The 12738-nt window shown below is 48.6% G+C and overlaps 3 protein-coding genes across 3 annotated transcripts; 2 read left to right on the forward strand and 1 right to left on the reverse strand.

Moving 5' to 3' along the window:
* Positions 1-609: 609 nt before the first annotated feature.
* Positions 610-7580, forward strand: I303_104903 (uncharacterized protein; the record flags this gene model as incomplete). The annotated part of the gene is made up of 13 exons (XM_065969060.1): positions 610-732; positions 910-1734; positions 1914-2037; positions 2121-3800; positions 3884-4009; positions 4101-4282; positions 4422-4676; positions 4817-4985; positions 5055-5263; positions 5323-6539; positions 6656-6738; positions 6844-7389; positions 7510-7580. 13 exons carry the CDS (start codon positions 610-612, stop codon positions 7578-7580), a joined length of 5610 nt encoding a protein of 1869 aa, XP_065825132.1.
* Positions 7581-7921: 341 nt separating this feature from the next.
* On the reverse strand, positions 7922-8851 carry I303_104904 (uncharacterized protein; the record flags this gene model as incomplete). Its single annotated transcript, XM_018408942.1, has 1 exon — positions 7922-8851. One exon carries the CDS (start codon positions 8849-8851, stop codon positions 7922-7924), a length of 930 nt encoding a protein of 309 aa, XP_018262633.1.
* Positions 8852-9901: 1050 nt separating this feature from the next.
* Positions 9902-12576, forward strand: I303_104905 (uncharacterized protein; the record flags this gene model as incomplete). Its single annotated transcript, XM_018408941.1, has 9 exons — positions 9902-10580; positions 10646-10695; positions 10758-10958; positions 11016-11122; positions 11182-11236; positions 11299-11483; positions 11546-11661; positions 11723-12370; positions 12455-12576. 9 exons carry the CDS (start codon positions 9902-9904, stop codon positions 12574-12576), a joined length of 2163 nt encoding a protein of 720 aa, XP_018262632.1.
* Positions 12577-12738: the final 162 nt, after the last annotated feature.

The following is a 12738-nucleotide window of genomic DNA, read 5'->3' on the forward strand; positions in this document are numbered from 1 at the left end:
CACCATACACGATGAGGGAAGAAAAAGATTATTATTATGTGGTCGGAAAGAAAAGAAAGAAAGAAAGGGAGCGAATCCAGATGGAGGGGGATGACGGACTCACCTCCAAATCAGACCCCACCAACCCAATTCATCATCCATGCATTCATATTCCCATTCCCATTCCCATTCCCACTTTACATACAAGGCGTCTCCTCGCCACCATAATACCCCTCAACATCATCGCACATAGATAGCATCGTAGACTGAGTCGCACCCGCACACCGCATACACCGTACGATACACTAAGCTCGCACTGCACGCACGGTCATACACCATGCATCAGCAAACTGAGTATATGTAGACACACTCATTCGAGGTTGAGCATCACCATCGTCATCACCATCCATTGAATTGATAGTAAGTATAATCATTCCTGGTGCTAGGTGATGCATACCAAACTACCGATCCGAAGGGAGGTTGACTCAACTTGATTCGACTTGACGTGCGCAGGTCAATATCTAGCTGGCATATAACGAGACACGAACGAACACACGTACACGTCACCTCGCTCATCTTGTTCACTCATCATCTCGACCTCATCACCCATAATCAAAGCGTGAGGATACGATGGCAGATCACCAAGCGCATCAGTCCCACTCGCATTATACGAGACGACCTTCCTCTGGATCGAGCAGATCACCCACGAACAGGATCTCAAGTAGTATGAATGGAGGAGGAAGGGTGCTGGAGGTGAGTCCCGTCTGTTCGTCACATCCATTCATTTGCATTCATTGAATCGACAAACCACCTCATCCTCATCATCACTTCCTTGCCCTTGCTTCCTTCCATGTCTCCTTCCTTCCTTACTTCCCTCCGTTTCTTGGCTGCACTCGCAACGGCGCAATATTGACACATACCACTCCACAGGCATCCCCTCCTCGACAACCCTCATCACGCATGTCCCTCTCAGCACTAGTCAACCCTCCTTCGCACCCACCCGCCAGCTCATCGACTGTCCGCCCTCCTGCCCATCGAGCATTCGACGATTATCCTACATCGTCTTCAAGTAGGTATCATGGTCACGGTCACGCTCACGACACCTACGATCCACCACCCATCAATGGCATTACCAGCAACGCTGCCCATCCTGGTGCAAGTACATCAACCGCGGCATATTACGATAAAGTATACGACGAGTACGAAAGTGGATTTGGTCGACCTGCTCTGACAACCTCATCGATCATCCCTTCTTCCTCCTCTTCTTCTTCCGCTTACGCAGTAAGAGCGCATGAGGGTCTACCACCAAATCATACTCCCTCGACGTTTGCTCGAACTCACGAACGCGATAGAGACAGAGATGGAGGTGGAGATCTGCATCTAGGTAGAAGGGAGAGGGAATACGATGAATATCCCTCTTCGTCAAATGCTACTACAAGGATTGGACCAGGAGGAGGAGGAGGATCATACCATTCCCCCTCACCCACTAAACCAAGATACATCTCACCGTCATACACCGTGCACCCGCATTCTAACGGCACTCTACCACTGCCACAAGCTCAAGCGAGAAGTTCTTTGTCGTTATCGCCTGTCAAACAATCTTCAACAATGCCCAATCTACCGCCATCGAGAGCGATAAGGCCGGACGATAAGCTTCTTGGTAACGAGGATATCTGGGAGATGGTGTTGAAGAGGTATCAAGTGAAAAGGGAGGATGAAGTTGAAGAGGTGGTTAAGTTTGTTGATGTCTACAAGGTATGTTCATGGCCAGTGCACGGTCGCTTTCATCCCAATGCGTCCTTACTTCTTCCGATGCGTAAACCTTATCAGTTCAGTCCACTGCCATTGTCTTTCCGCTACTTCACTCATCAGTGCTCGACCTTTGCTTCAAAATGTCTCAGGCGAATCGCTGACCCTCACATGGATAACTGTAGCCCCCTACCAACGGCAAGAAAGCCTCGCGCAAGTCGAATATCAACTCTGAAGAACCTTTGAATCTACCCCAAATGCCCGGTCAAGCAGTTGACGGCGGATCATCATCCAAAGCCAAAGCTAAAGGTGTGTCCGCATATATCCTTAGTCATCTCCCTTCATAATTCTACACTACTGAGCCTTAAGACTGACCACTCTTCCTCTCACAGCGAGCAAACGCAAATACAACCGAAAATCTCAAGGCGGCAAACCCGGCGTCAACCTAGACGACGAGCTTCTCGGCTTAGTAGGCGACGAAGCTGCCTCCTCTCCTTCCGCTTTCCCTCCCTCCGACGCCCCCGTCCCGGATTTCGGCGAGTCCGACTCCGACTCTTCAGATTCTGATGGCGGCGACGGCGAACCGGAATCACGAGATCCAAATGCGATAGTGAAACCCTGCGGACTGACTCGAGCAGAAGTGATCCAGAAGATCGAGTCGAACGATATTTCCGGATTGACGGAGGACGATGTCAAAGCTGTCCAGGATGAGATGTGGTTACGCATGAAAGAGAAGGACGGCGGTGCGCCAGTAAATAAAGATGGAACGGTCCGTAAGAAGCCTGGACCGGCCAAAGGGTGGAAACGAATTAGGGGTATCGAATCGAAACGGGGTAAAAAGGGAGCGACCTCTGCGTCTGCTGGTGGATTAGAAGGATATGAAGAGTCCGATGCTGGCGACACGTCGATCGGAGGGGATTTGACGATCAACGGAGAAACAGATGCGGATATAGCTGCTCTCCTCGAGGATGGGGATGAGACGACACGACCTGCGAAGAAGTCCAAAGCGAAAGCGAAGAAGAGGAAGTTGGAGAATGATAATGAATCGATCCGATTTGTGGATTCGGAGGAAGATCCCGATCACGATCATGCGTACCACAGACATTCAGATATCTTCCTTGATGATGATGATCTGGACAGATCGATTAGGGGCGGATCGATAGGTGGATCAAGTGCCATGGATGGTCCGACCAATTCTAACGGGACATCGAAGAAGAAGAGCAAGGCGAAAGAACCTGGAGTAGGCAAAGGTAGATGGACTAGACCGTCCAAGCCCCCAACTCATGAAGACGGTTTACCAACTGCCCCCGCGAAAGAGCCAAGATCCCACCATAAGAAATCGGAGAAACCCATTGCGATAGCTCCTCAACCCCAGCAGCAGCAGCAGCTTATCGACGATGAAGTCAATGCGATGTTAGATCTACCATTTGCGCAATCTGAATACGTCGATTTATCACCTGAGAAACCGCCTGGACCCGCGCCGAACTCGTACGACCCCCGAGGGATCAGCGAGGTCGAAGCGAAAGTCCGATTCGACATGGTTGAAGATCTCCAGAAAATGGTCTGGAGTAATGTCGTTCGGGATGTGCCCAAGATATACAGGGTGTTCCAAGGGTACGATACGACAGTCAAACAGTCTGCTGTGAGACGGATCCAAGCTGCTGTCAGGAATGGACATGGACAGAAGAACCTGAAACTTGCTCAGCGGAATAAGATAGCGCGAGATTCGATATCGAAGGCTAAACGAGTGGTGAAAGAGATGTTGGTGTACTGGAAGAAGAACGAGAAGGAAGAGTTGATAGCGCGGAAGAAGGCTGAGAAGGAGGCGCTTGAAAAAGCGAAAGCGGAAGAAGAAGCGAGAGAATCAAAGAGACAAGCTAGAAAGTTGAATTTCCTTTTAACCCAGACCGAGCTGTATAGTCATTTCATCGGCAAGAAGATCAAGACCCACGAAGCGGAGCAGGCGGAAGGTATGGAGAAGCCGCACGTGGAAGATGCGCAAGGACAAGCGAATGAAGATTTGGGATTGGGTGATGATGGAGAACTGCTCCCGGATATTGACTATGATGATGGTGAGTCCACTCGAATTCCATTGAATAGCCTGTCAATTCACATGGAAAGAACGAAGATGCTGATATTCTGTGGTCATGATCAGACGACGAGGAGAACCTCAGACGTCACGCGGCCAGAGGAGCTCAAGCTGCTGTTCAAGCTGCGAAAGATAAAGCGGCCGCGTTTGATCAGGCCAACGCCGGACGTGCCGCTCAAGAAGACGATACCAGTGAGTTCGCGTTTCACTCGATTGTGTTCACCTCTTTCGTCCTCGTCGTTCTGTAGACCCAGTGCTGATGGAGGTATGTATGGCTTCGCAGTGGACGGCGAAGAACTGAATTTCCAGAATCCGTCGCTGGGTGAAAACTCAGTGACCATCACTCAGCCTAAGATGTTGATGGCTCAATTGAAGGAATATCAACTCAAGGGTTTGACATGGTTAGGAAATTTATACGAGCAGGGTATCAATGGTATCCTGGCCGATGAGATGGGTCTGGGTAAAGTGAGTTCGGAATTCTCTCTCATGCTTCGCACCCACGTTTGCATCTACATCTACGTCTACGTCCATCTCGACTTGTTTCCCCGAGGAAAGATGGTCGGTGAGGATTTCGTATTGATCATTATATTGGAATTCCCCATAGACGATCCAATCTATATCTTTACTCGCCTACCTCGCAGAAGTGCACAATCTCTGGGGACCGTTCCTCGTCATCGCCCCTGCTTCGACGCTGCATAATTGGCAACAAGAATTAGCGAGATTCGTACCTCGTCTAAAAGCCTTGCCCTATTGGGGTGGACCGAAAGATAGAGAGACGTTGAGAAAAGTATGGTCCAAGAAGAATCAGACGTATAATGAGGGGTCGCCGTTCCATATTTTGATTACTAGTTATCAGCTTGTGAGTGACTGCTCTTACTCGTCTGTCAATCATCCGTGCAGATACCCTTTTGCCCCTCAAGATGTGCAGATGCAACAGACGAGTAGAGGGAAAAGCTGACATTCCGTTATTTGTTTTGTTCTCCCTTACTCCCAATCTAGGCCGTGCAAGACGAGAAATACCTCCAAGGGATGAAATGGCAGTACATGATCCTGGACGAAGCGCAAGCCATCAAGTCTTCCTCGTCTAATCGATGGAAATCGCTTTTATCGCTGCACTGTCGGAATAGGCTGTTGTTGACTGGTACACCGATTCAGAATTCGATGCACGGTGAGCGCGTTTGCACTTTCACCTTCTGCCTTTCCCCAAAATCGCAAGCTGACAAGAATGCGACTATAGAATTATGGGCGCTGCTCCACTTCATCATGCCGTCCCTCTTCGACTCACATGAGGAATTCTCAGAATGGTTCTCGAAAGATATCGAGAATGCCGCCGGTGGATCTGGGGGATCGCTGAAGCCAGAACAATTGCGACGATTACATATGATCCTGAAACCTTTCATGCTGAGACGAGTCAAGAAGCATGTGCAGAAGGAGCTTGGAGACAAGGTGAGTTTCACTCCCAACTGACCAAACCAGCACGACAGCTAATCAGTGATTTCGTGCAGATCGAGATCGACCTGCTTGTTGACCTGTCGCAACGACAACGAAACATCTACAAGGCCCTTCGACAACGAGTCTCGATTTCGGACCTGATCGCTCAAGCCAACAACGTCACAGACACCTCCGGCGCCAAGAACCTCATGAACCTGGTCATGCAATTCCGGAAAGTATGCAATCACCCCGACTTGTTCGAGCGGGCCGATGTCGTCTCCCCGTACATGTTCGGAAGCTTCTCCCAATCTGGCAACCTAGCTAGAGAGGGGGATCAACTGTACCTACCTGATTCAGCTAAGAACGCTATTGAAGTGACCATCCCTCGAATCCTGTGGACGGATGGCGGCAAAATCGACTTACCCTCGGAAGAGAGTCTGGCTGGGAGCGACACCTACGTGATGAACAATCTCATGAATATCTGGAATGAAGATTGGATCTCGGCACAGATGACCAAGAATAACAAGGACAACGAATTCAGCTTCCTCAAATTTGCGTCGCAACAGACGCCAAGGGCGATTACGAAGTCGGCTAAATCTCATCCACTCGTCTCACTCCTAAAGGAAAGCACTACAACGAAAAAGAAGATATTCGATGGACCCTACATTGACGAGAACGAACTGACCGCTTCGAACAAAAAGAGATTCAACATCCCTCTCAAAGTACCGCACGCGTCCGCACCGTCCGGTATGCCCCTCCGAGAGATCTCTACCAATGTCTGGACTCAATCATACCTCTCTAGACCAGATGCGAAATTCACCTTGGACAACGTCATTGCGCCATTCATCAAGCCCGTCGTATCTAATCGGTCTTTCCTGAACTATCAAGACCGATCAACGGATGACCCCCTCCTGAAAGAGGTATTGTACGGTCTGAAACCTTCTGAACTCGATGATCCCTTATCGACGCAACGCTTGAATCATCTCGTCTCGACCGATGTTCCACCCGAAGGACTATTCAACCGTTCTTCAGCTGATCAACTCCCTTCTTCGACGCTGAGAATCCCTCCGACCAAGAGACTGATTGTGGACTCGGCGAAACTCAGTAGACTGGATGACCTCTTGAGAGAGCTGAAAGATGGTGGACATCGAGTATTGCTGTATTTCCAGATGACCAAGATGATGGATCTCATAGAAGAGTACTTGATCTTCCGCCAGTACAAGTATCTCAGGTTGGATGGGTCATCCCCGATTGGAGAGAGACGGGATATGGTGACTTCCTGGCAGACCAAGTGAGTTCAAACTCTTTGACATCGCGCCCAATACGGTATATCTATTGTGCTATGTCGCCGCCCAGCTGAAGAAATCTGGGAGCTGGAGCTTGAGCTGATGTTGACTTTTTGACTAGCCCGGATATATTCGTCTTCTGTTTGAGTACTAGAGCAGGTGGCTTGGGTATCAATTTAACAGCAGCAGACACTGTCATTTTCTGTGAGTTGGATCGCAATGCCCTTAAATCCAATCACATCCCCATTTAACCAAAATCTGCAAATGAGCCTAGAGAAGGGCACAACGCTGACAAGGTGGACTACCCAGACGACCACGATTGGAACCCCTCTTCCGACGCTCAAGCGATGGACCGAGCTCACCGAGTAGGCCAGACCAAACAAGTCACAGTCTATCGCCTGATCTCCCGCGGGACGATCGAAGAACGTATCTTGAAAATGGCACGGGCGAAGAAAGACGTACAAGATATTGTGGTGGGAACGAAATCCATTTCAGATGTCGCTAAACCTTCGGAGATCGCTTCGTTGTTTATGGATGATGAAGAGCTTGCTGAGAGTGTCGCTAAGCGGAAACAAGCTGAAGCGCATGGGTATATCGCCCCGACAATAAATACGAGCAATAGATCTAGATCGGCCTTTGGAGGATTTGGGGATTCGTTAGATCGCCTAGGAGCGGATGACGAAGATGATGGATTCTTCAAGAATCCGAATAAAGGAACGGGGAACAATGAGGATGCGGATGATTTTGGGATGGATGATGAGACCACCGGCGGAGGGGGGACAGCGACGCCCAAAGAGAATGGAGGAGGAGGGGGAGGGAAGAAGAAATCGAGTTCGAAGAGGAAGGCTCCTGAGGGTCAGTTGGTCATTTCGTAATCGTCGCCATCACCATTGTCATCATCGTCTGGATCGGAACTACACTCCTCATCTTGACTTGATTCGAAGAACGCATCAGCTGACTGCTATCGACGTACAGGTGAAAGTGCCAAGAAACCAGTGAAGAAAAAAGTTAAGATTGCTTTAGGACCTGATGGGCTGCCTATATAATCTAGAAGACATATGTTGTTCATTTCATGTGATGGATGGACTTCCAGCATAATTTTGTTTTACGTTTTACGAGATTCGTTTACGTTTTACGAGATTCGTTTACATCTCACTGGCAGTCTTGATCATTGAGAGCATTATTTATGTCGTGTATTCTGTAACGTGAATCATATGCATGGGTATGAGATGATCATGGTATGCTTTTTGCTGGGTATATTCATTCCTCATTCCCCTTTACTCGTTCCTTATGGCTCATTCCCTCATGACAGACCGACTGACCGAACGACTTTCTAGACATCCTGAAATGACTCTTGATTCCTAGTATACAGATATGGGGCAACATGTTATATTCGCTCCAAGACGTACATCCATACCCCAGTCTCAGGCTCATGTACGATCCTCTCTTCACCGGTCTTCGGATCTTTGACCCGTTTCCCGCCGGGAATGTAGGTGGTGGAAATCATCCTCTTATCGACCAATTTCCAGCCGTATTTCTCCGGAATACTCTGCTTTCCAGGCGAGTCTGACTTTTGATTTGGATCGGAAGCTGAATTTGATGTTGATTCTGATTTTGTGTCGGGAAGGGAGAACCGATTCGAGGAATACGAAATCGATATCCACCTCGCACCATTCTCGGTGACTCTTGATAAATTGAATAACAATCTTTCCACCGCATCAGACGGACTCCCCCCGATTGATCCCGCCTCGCCATTGATCTTGATCGTGTCGGGAGGTAAAGAGGGGGAACATGATATAGCGTCACAAGTGGATTTATCGATGATCAAGTCCCATCGCGATACCCCATTTTGCGATGAGGTGGTTTGTAGTGAGTCGAGAGAGAGGACGTCGATAAGTAAGAATGGAACCACATCTTCGTCTTCACCTATGTCTTGCTCTTGCGTTGGACTGGGACTGGGATTGGGAATGGGATTGGGATTAGAGGGGGTCGGAAAGGATGTATAAGGTGTTTGGACGTAATCTGAATCGTATATTTGTATTCTCTTCTTCTTGTGCGTGTTGTAACAATGACGATTCAAATGACGTTGTAGAGATTTACCGAGAGACGAGGAACCTGATCCGAAATGCAGCACATTGAACACCCTTTCGGACAGGTCATGATTAACATTTCCTTCGGGCTGGACGAATGAGACGGGTAGATTGTCATTCACGAATGGTAGCAGGTCTTTATCTGATATAAGCCATTCGAAAGATTCTTCAGATTCGAAGCGCTTGGACCAATATTCCGCCGAGGAGAAATCGGTCGTGGGTGGCATAGCAGCATGCAGTCTTCAACAATACGATAGGTCCGAGAGAATAGTCGAATGAGTTGATCGGGTTTCAAAATCATTCGGGTGTTCCTTACGAAAGCAGAAAAGTCTGGCGAGAATTGCTTTCGGTCGAAGCGGATTCGCGAAGCTGAGATAGCCCTTCCTGTCAGCTGGACAGTAGCACTACCTAGACGTGATCAGTTCGTTTGCTCACGTCAGTCACTGCGAGATGGACTTACGACCATATGCCCATAGGCAATGCTGCGCCAAGATAACTTTGCACAGTCCAGCTGCCTGCTTGTATCCGCAACTGGCGCTTAAGCGAGTCCTACTGTAGCTGAATACCGATTGGACGCCTTTTTGTGGGAATTGTGCAGATGGTCGAACTTACCCTGAATTGGGTCATAGGAGGAATCGAAAAATAGGATGAAAACAAAGACAACTCTAGGCCTCTCACCATACAGCTTTATCAGATAACCGGCCGAAACTGTTTGTCCGCATGTCCCATTTCACATTGAATCAAATTGCAATAGTATTCAGACCACGCTGCTTATTCTATTTGTCCTCTATTCAGTCTGTGACGGTGTCCCTTTGGCTTATCAGATTACATTAACAACACAATCATACCCTCAGATACGGCGCCTTTCGGAATTCTCGGTCGATAATCAGGTCAAATCACGCACAGTCAACTTATCAGATTTAGCAGAGTAGTATTTTCACATAGCGCTAGACTTGGACTACGCTTACGCTTTGATTACCAAGAGCCAAGGGATCAGACGAGGAGGAAGGAGTACAAGAGGATGGTATGTTGAATTATGGTGTATCACGAGGTCAGTACAGTCACCTACCTGGCTTCATTCTTTATCTGATATCGGATGGCGATACTTCAAATATATCTCATCGTTACAAAGCTTCATCATACCTCTTTGCACCGTTGATCGCCCTTGTGCACATATGAGCCCTCCTCAATCACTTGCTTCGTCTCGTTGAAGACATGGAAATCTCGCAGCCCAGAACTAAGAGAAATAAAGCTAAACTGTGTCAACACTATTCGCGATGACAGAACAACCGCCTCAACCCCAACAACCCTTCACCATGCCCACCTTCCCCGATCATGTCACGATAATGAATGGTTTACCCTCCTTCCCGCCCACTCCCATCGTGACCGACCCCTCGTCAATACCGACCCCTCTGCCTACGTCTAGTGATTTCGAGCATGGCAATGGTCCTAGCAATCTCACTGTCACCGCTCACAAAGGCGGACATGGTCATGGGCAGCACGATGGACCGATCATGTACAAAGCATACGTCATGCCGTACAGTTGGTACTGGATCATAGGTGTTTTCGGTCTGATGGTCTCTTGTCATGTATATCGAGAGATCAAGCATGGGCATCGAAGGAGGAAATATGTGAAAAAGCTAGATGAGAATAGCTATTATAAGCCGATATCAGATAATATCAACAACAACGATGACAACGATAATGACACAGTAGATACTCCTAGTACGGAAGCAGGTCAACCGATTTCCTCGACTTCAAGAGTCGATATGAGGTCTGACGACAAACCGAACAAGATAAGGAGGATAGCGACTGGGTTATCGGCTTCTTTTCGGAATACGATGTATCTAAGACAATTCCCTTGGTGGTTATACGGTCCGGAGACTTTCATGGATGCGGCTTTCACGATTTTGTATTGCGCGGTGTATTTGTATTTGTGTTTGCATCTGACTGATTGTGAGTGGATCAAGCCTTGGAAAATCATACCCCAACGATCATCTAGGCTGACTTCCTTATAACAGCTTGGTTTCCTTTACGAAACGATAACATTGCAAATCGTTTCGGTATCATGGTAAGCCTTTCTTCATGATTCCGAACCTGAGTTTCCTTACTAAATGCTTGTCATTGTCTCAGTCCTTCTCGCAACTTCCGATCATCTTACTTCTAGTCAGCAAAAACAACCCCATCTCCTCGCTTACCGGAATCACCTACCAGAAGCTGAACTACCTGCATCGAGCGAGTTCGAGGGTATGCCTCTTGACTAGTTGGGGTCATGCGATCCTGTGGACACCGAGAGTATGGGCTGCGCGGGACTTCAGGCAGTATCTCTTGTGTGTACGTCATCTCACTCCTGGTCCCTACTAGTATCGCCCAGGCTGACACGGATTCCAGGGTATCGCCGCATTGTTTGGATTCACAATGCTATGGGTGACAAGTTTCAGATTCGTCCGGCGGATGGCATACGAGTTCTTCTTGGCTTCTCACATCATCTTCACTATGTGAGCCACTTCATCGCCATCGTACAAAGCGTCGTAGCTGACCTGACTTTGTACCGCAGTATGTACCTTGTCGGAGCTTGGTTCCATTGGAGATGGCTCGGTCAATGGGTCATCGTGAGTCTCTCATGGCCCTCCTACTCTGTAAGCCTTGACTGACCCGATCTGTGTGCTCGCAGCCCGCCATGGTGATATGGGTTTTCGATCGACTGTTGCGTTTCGCACAAGTGATATACCAGAACAATTTCCATAATCCCAGAAACTGGAGTTCGAGCGGAGATTGCAGGATCGAATTGCTAGATCACGATGTGATGCGGATCACCATACGGCGGGAGAACTTCCATTGGAAAGCTGGTCAACATGCGTGAGCACCGTTACTTCCTGCGTGAATCCAACCTCGACTGACAGTTGATACGGAACCATCAGCTTCATCTCCGCACCTTCGATCTCGGGCATGCCCCATGAATCCCATCCCTTCTCTATCGCCAATATACCTACCGAATCGGCGAATGAAGCTTACTTCCTAGTTCGCGTACATACGGGTGAGTCAATTAGGCCTGATCACAGTGTACGTGCTGCATGCTGACTGTTGAAGATTGTCAGGCTTCACAAAGCGTCTCCGCACAGCACTCGCTTCCGACTTGAACACCGACATCCCCCTCTATATTGAAGGTCCATACGGCTATGCCCACTCACTTGACTCCTATTCTACCGTCCTCCTTCTAGCCGGAGGCACAGGCGTCACATTCGTATGCGGTCATTTCCTGCAAATCCTCCAGAACGCCAGGAAAGGTAATTCGGCAGTGCGGAAAGTACACCTGGTATGGCATATACGGCATGCTGAAGATATCGAATGGATCGCACCTCTCCTCAATGAAGGTGTCCACGACGCTCCAGAGAACATTGACACTCAGATAGATATCTACGTGACCAAATCCCATTCGTCCGATGAGCCGTGGCCACCTGAACTCGATTTTAACGAGACTCTTCACGAGGTCGCTCCGCGGATCTTAGCACTAAGAGACCAAGATAGAGGATGGGACGATGGATGTAGAACGTGTGTACCGAATACCCCAATGACCGAATCGCGGGATGAGATGCTTTCCCTACCGAAACGACAGACTGTTTTAGCGAGGTACGGATTGACGTTGGAGACTGCTCAGAGGGTACGTTGGAGGAGAGGAAGAGCCAAGTTGGAAGGGATTGTTAAGGAAGATGCTGAGAATTCGGTAGGACCGATGAATGTTTCTGGTGAGTCTTCCACCAATAACATATCATCAAGGCAAGTGACCGAGGACTATGCCTTTGCTGACAAGAGACGTCTTCGCCGTCTAGTCTGCGGCCCTGTCCAATTACTCCAAGCCGCCAAGTCAGCAGTCAGGGAAGCCTCAAATCTGCAATCTTCGATGGACGGTTTAGCAAGTATAGATTTCTTCGAAGAGACTTTGGGAGCATAGAGCGGAAATTCGATTTGTATAATATCTGAAAGTATCTATCTCACGGAGTTTACCGGGTTATTTTGTATCAGTATGTGAGGATGTCTCGAAGGTATAATGTATTTGCGAAGCCAATGCTCCTGGTGCATGGGCTTATCATGTTCACTTCACGATGCTTGAGGC

Source organism: Kwoniella dejecticola, chromosome 6 (assembly GCF_000512565.2).
Source record: "Kwoniella dejecticola CBS 10117 chromosome 6, complete sequence".
Lineage (NCBI taxonomy): Eukaryota > Fungi > Basidiomycota > Tremellomycetes > Tremellales > Cryptococcaceae > Kwoniella > Kwoniella dejecticola.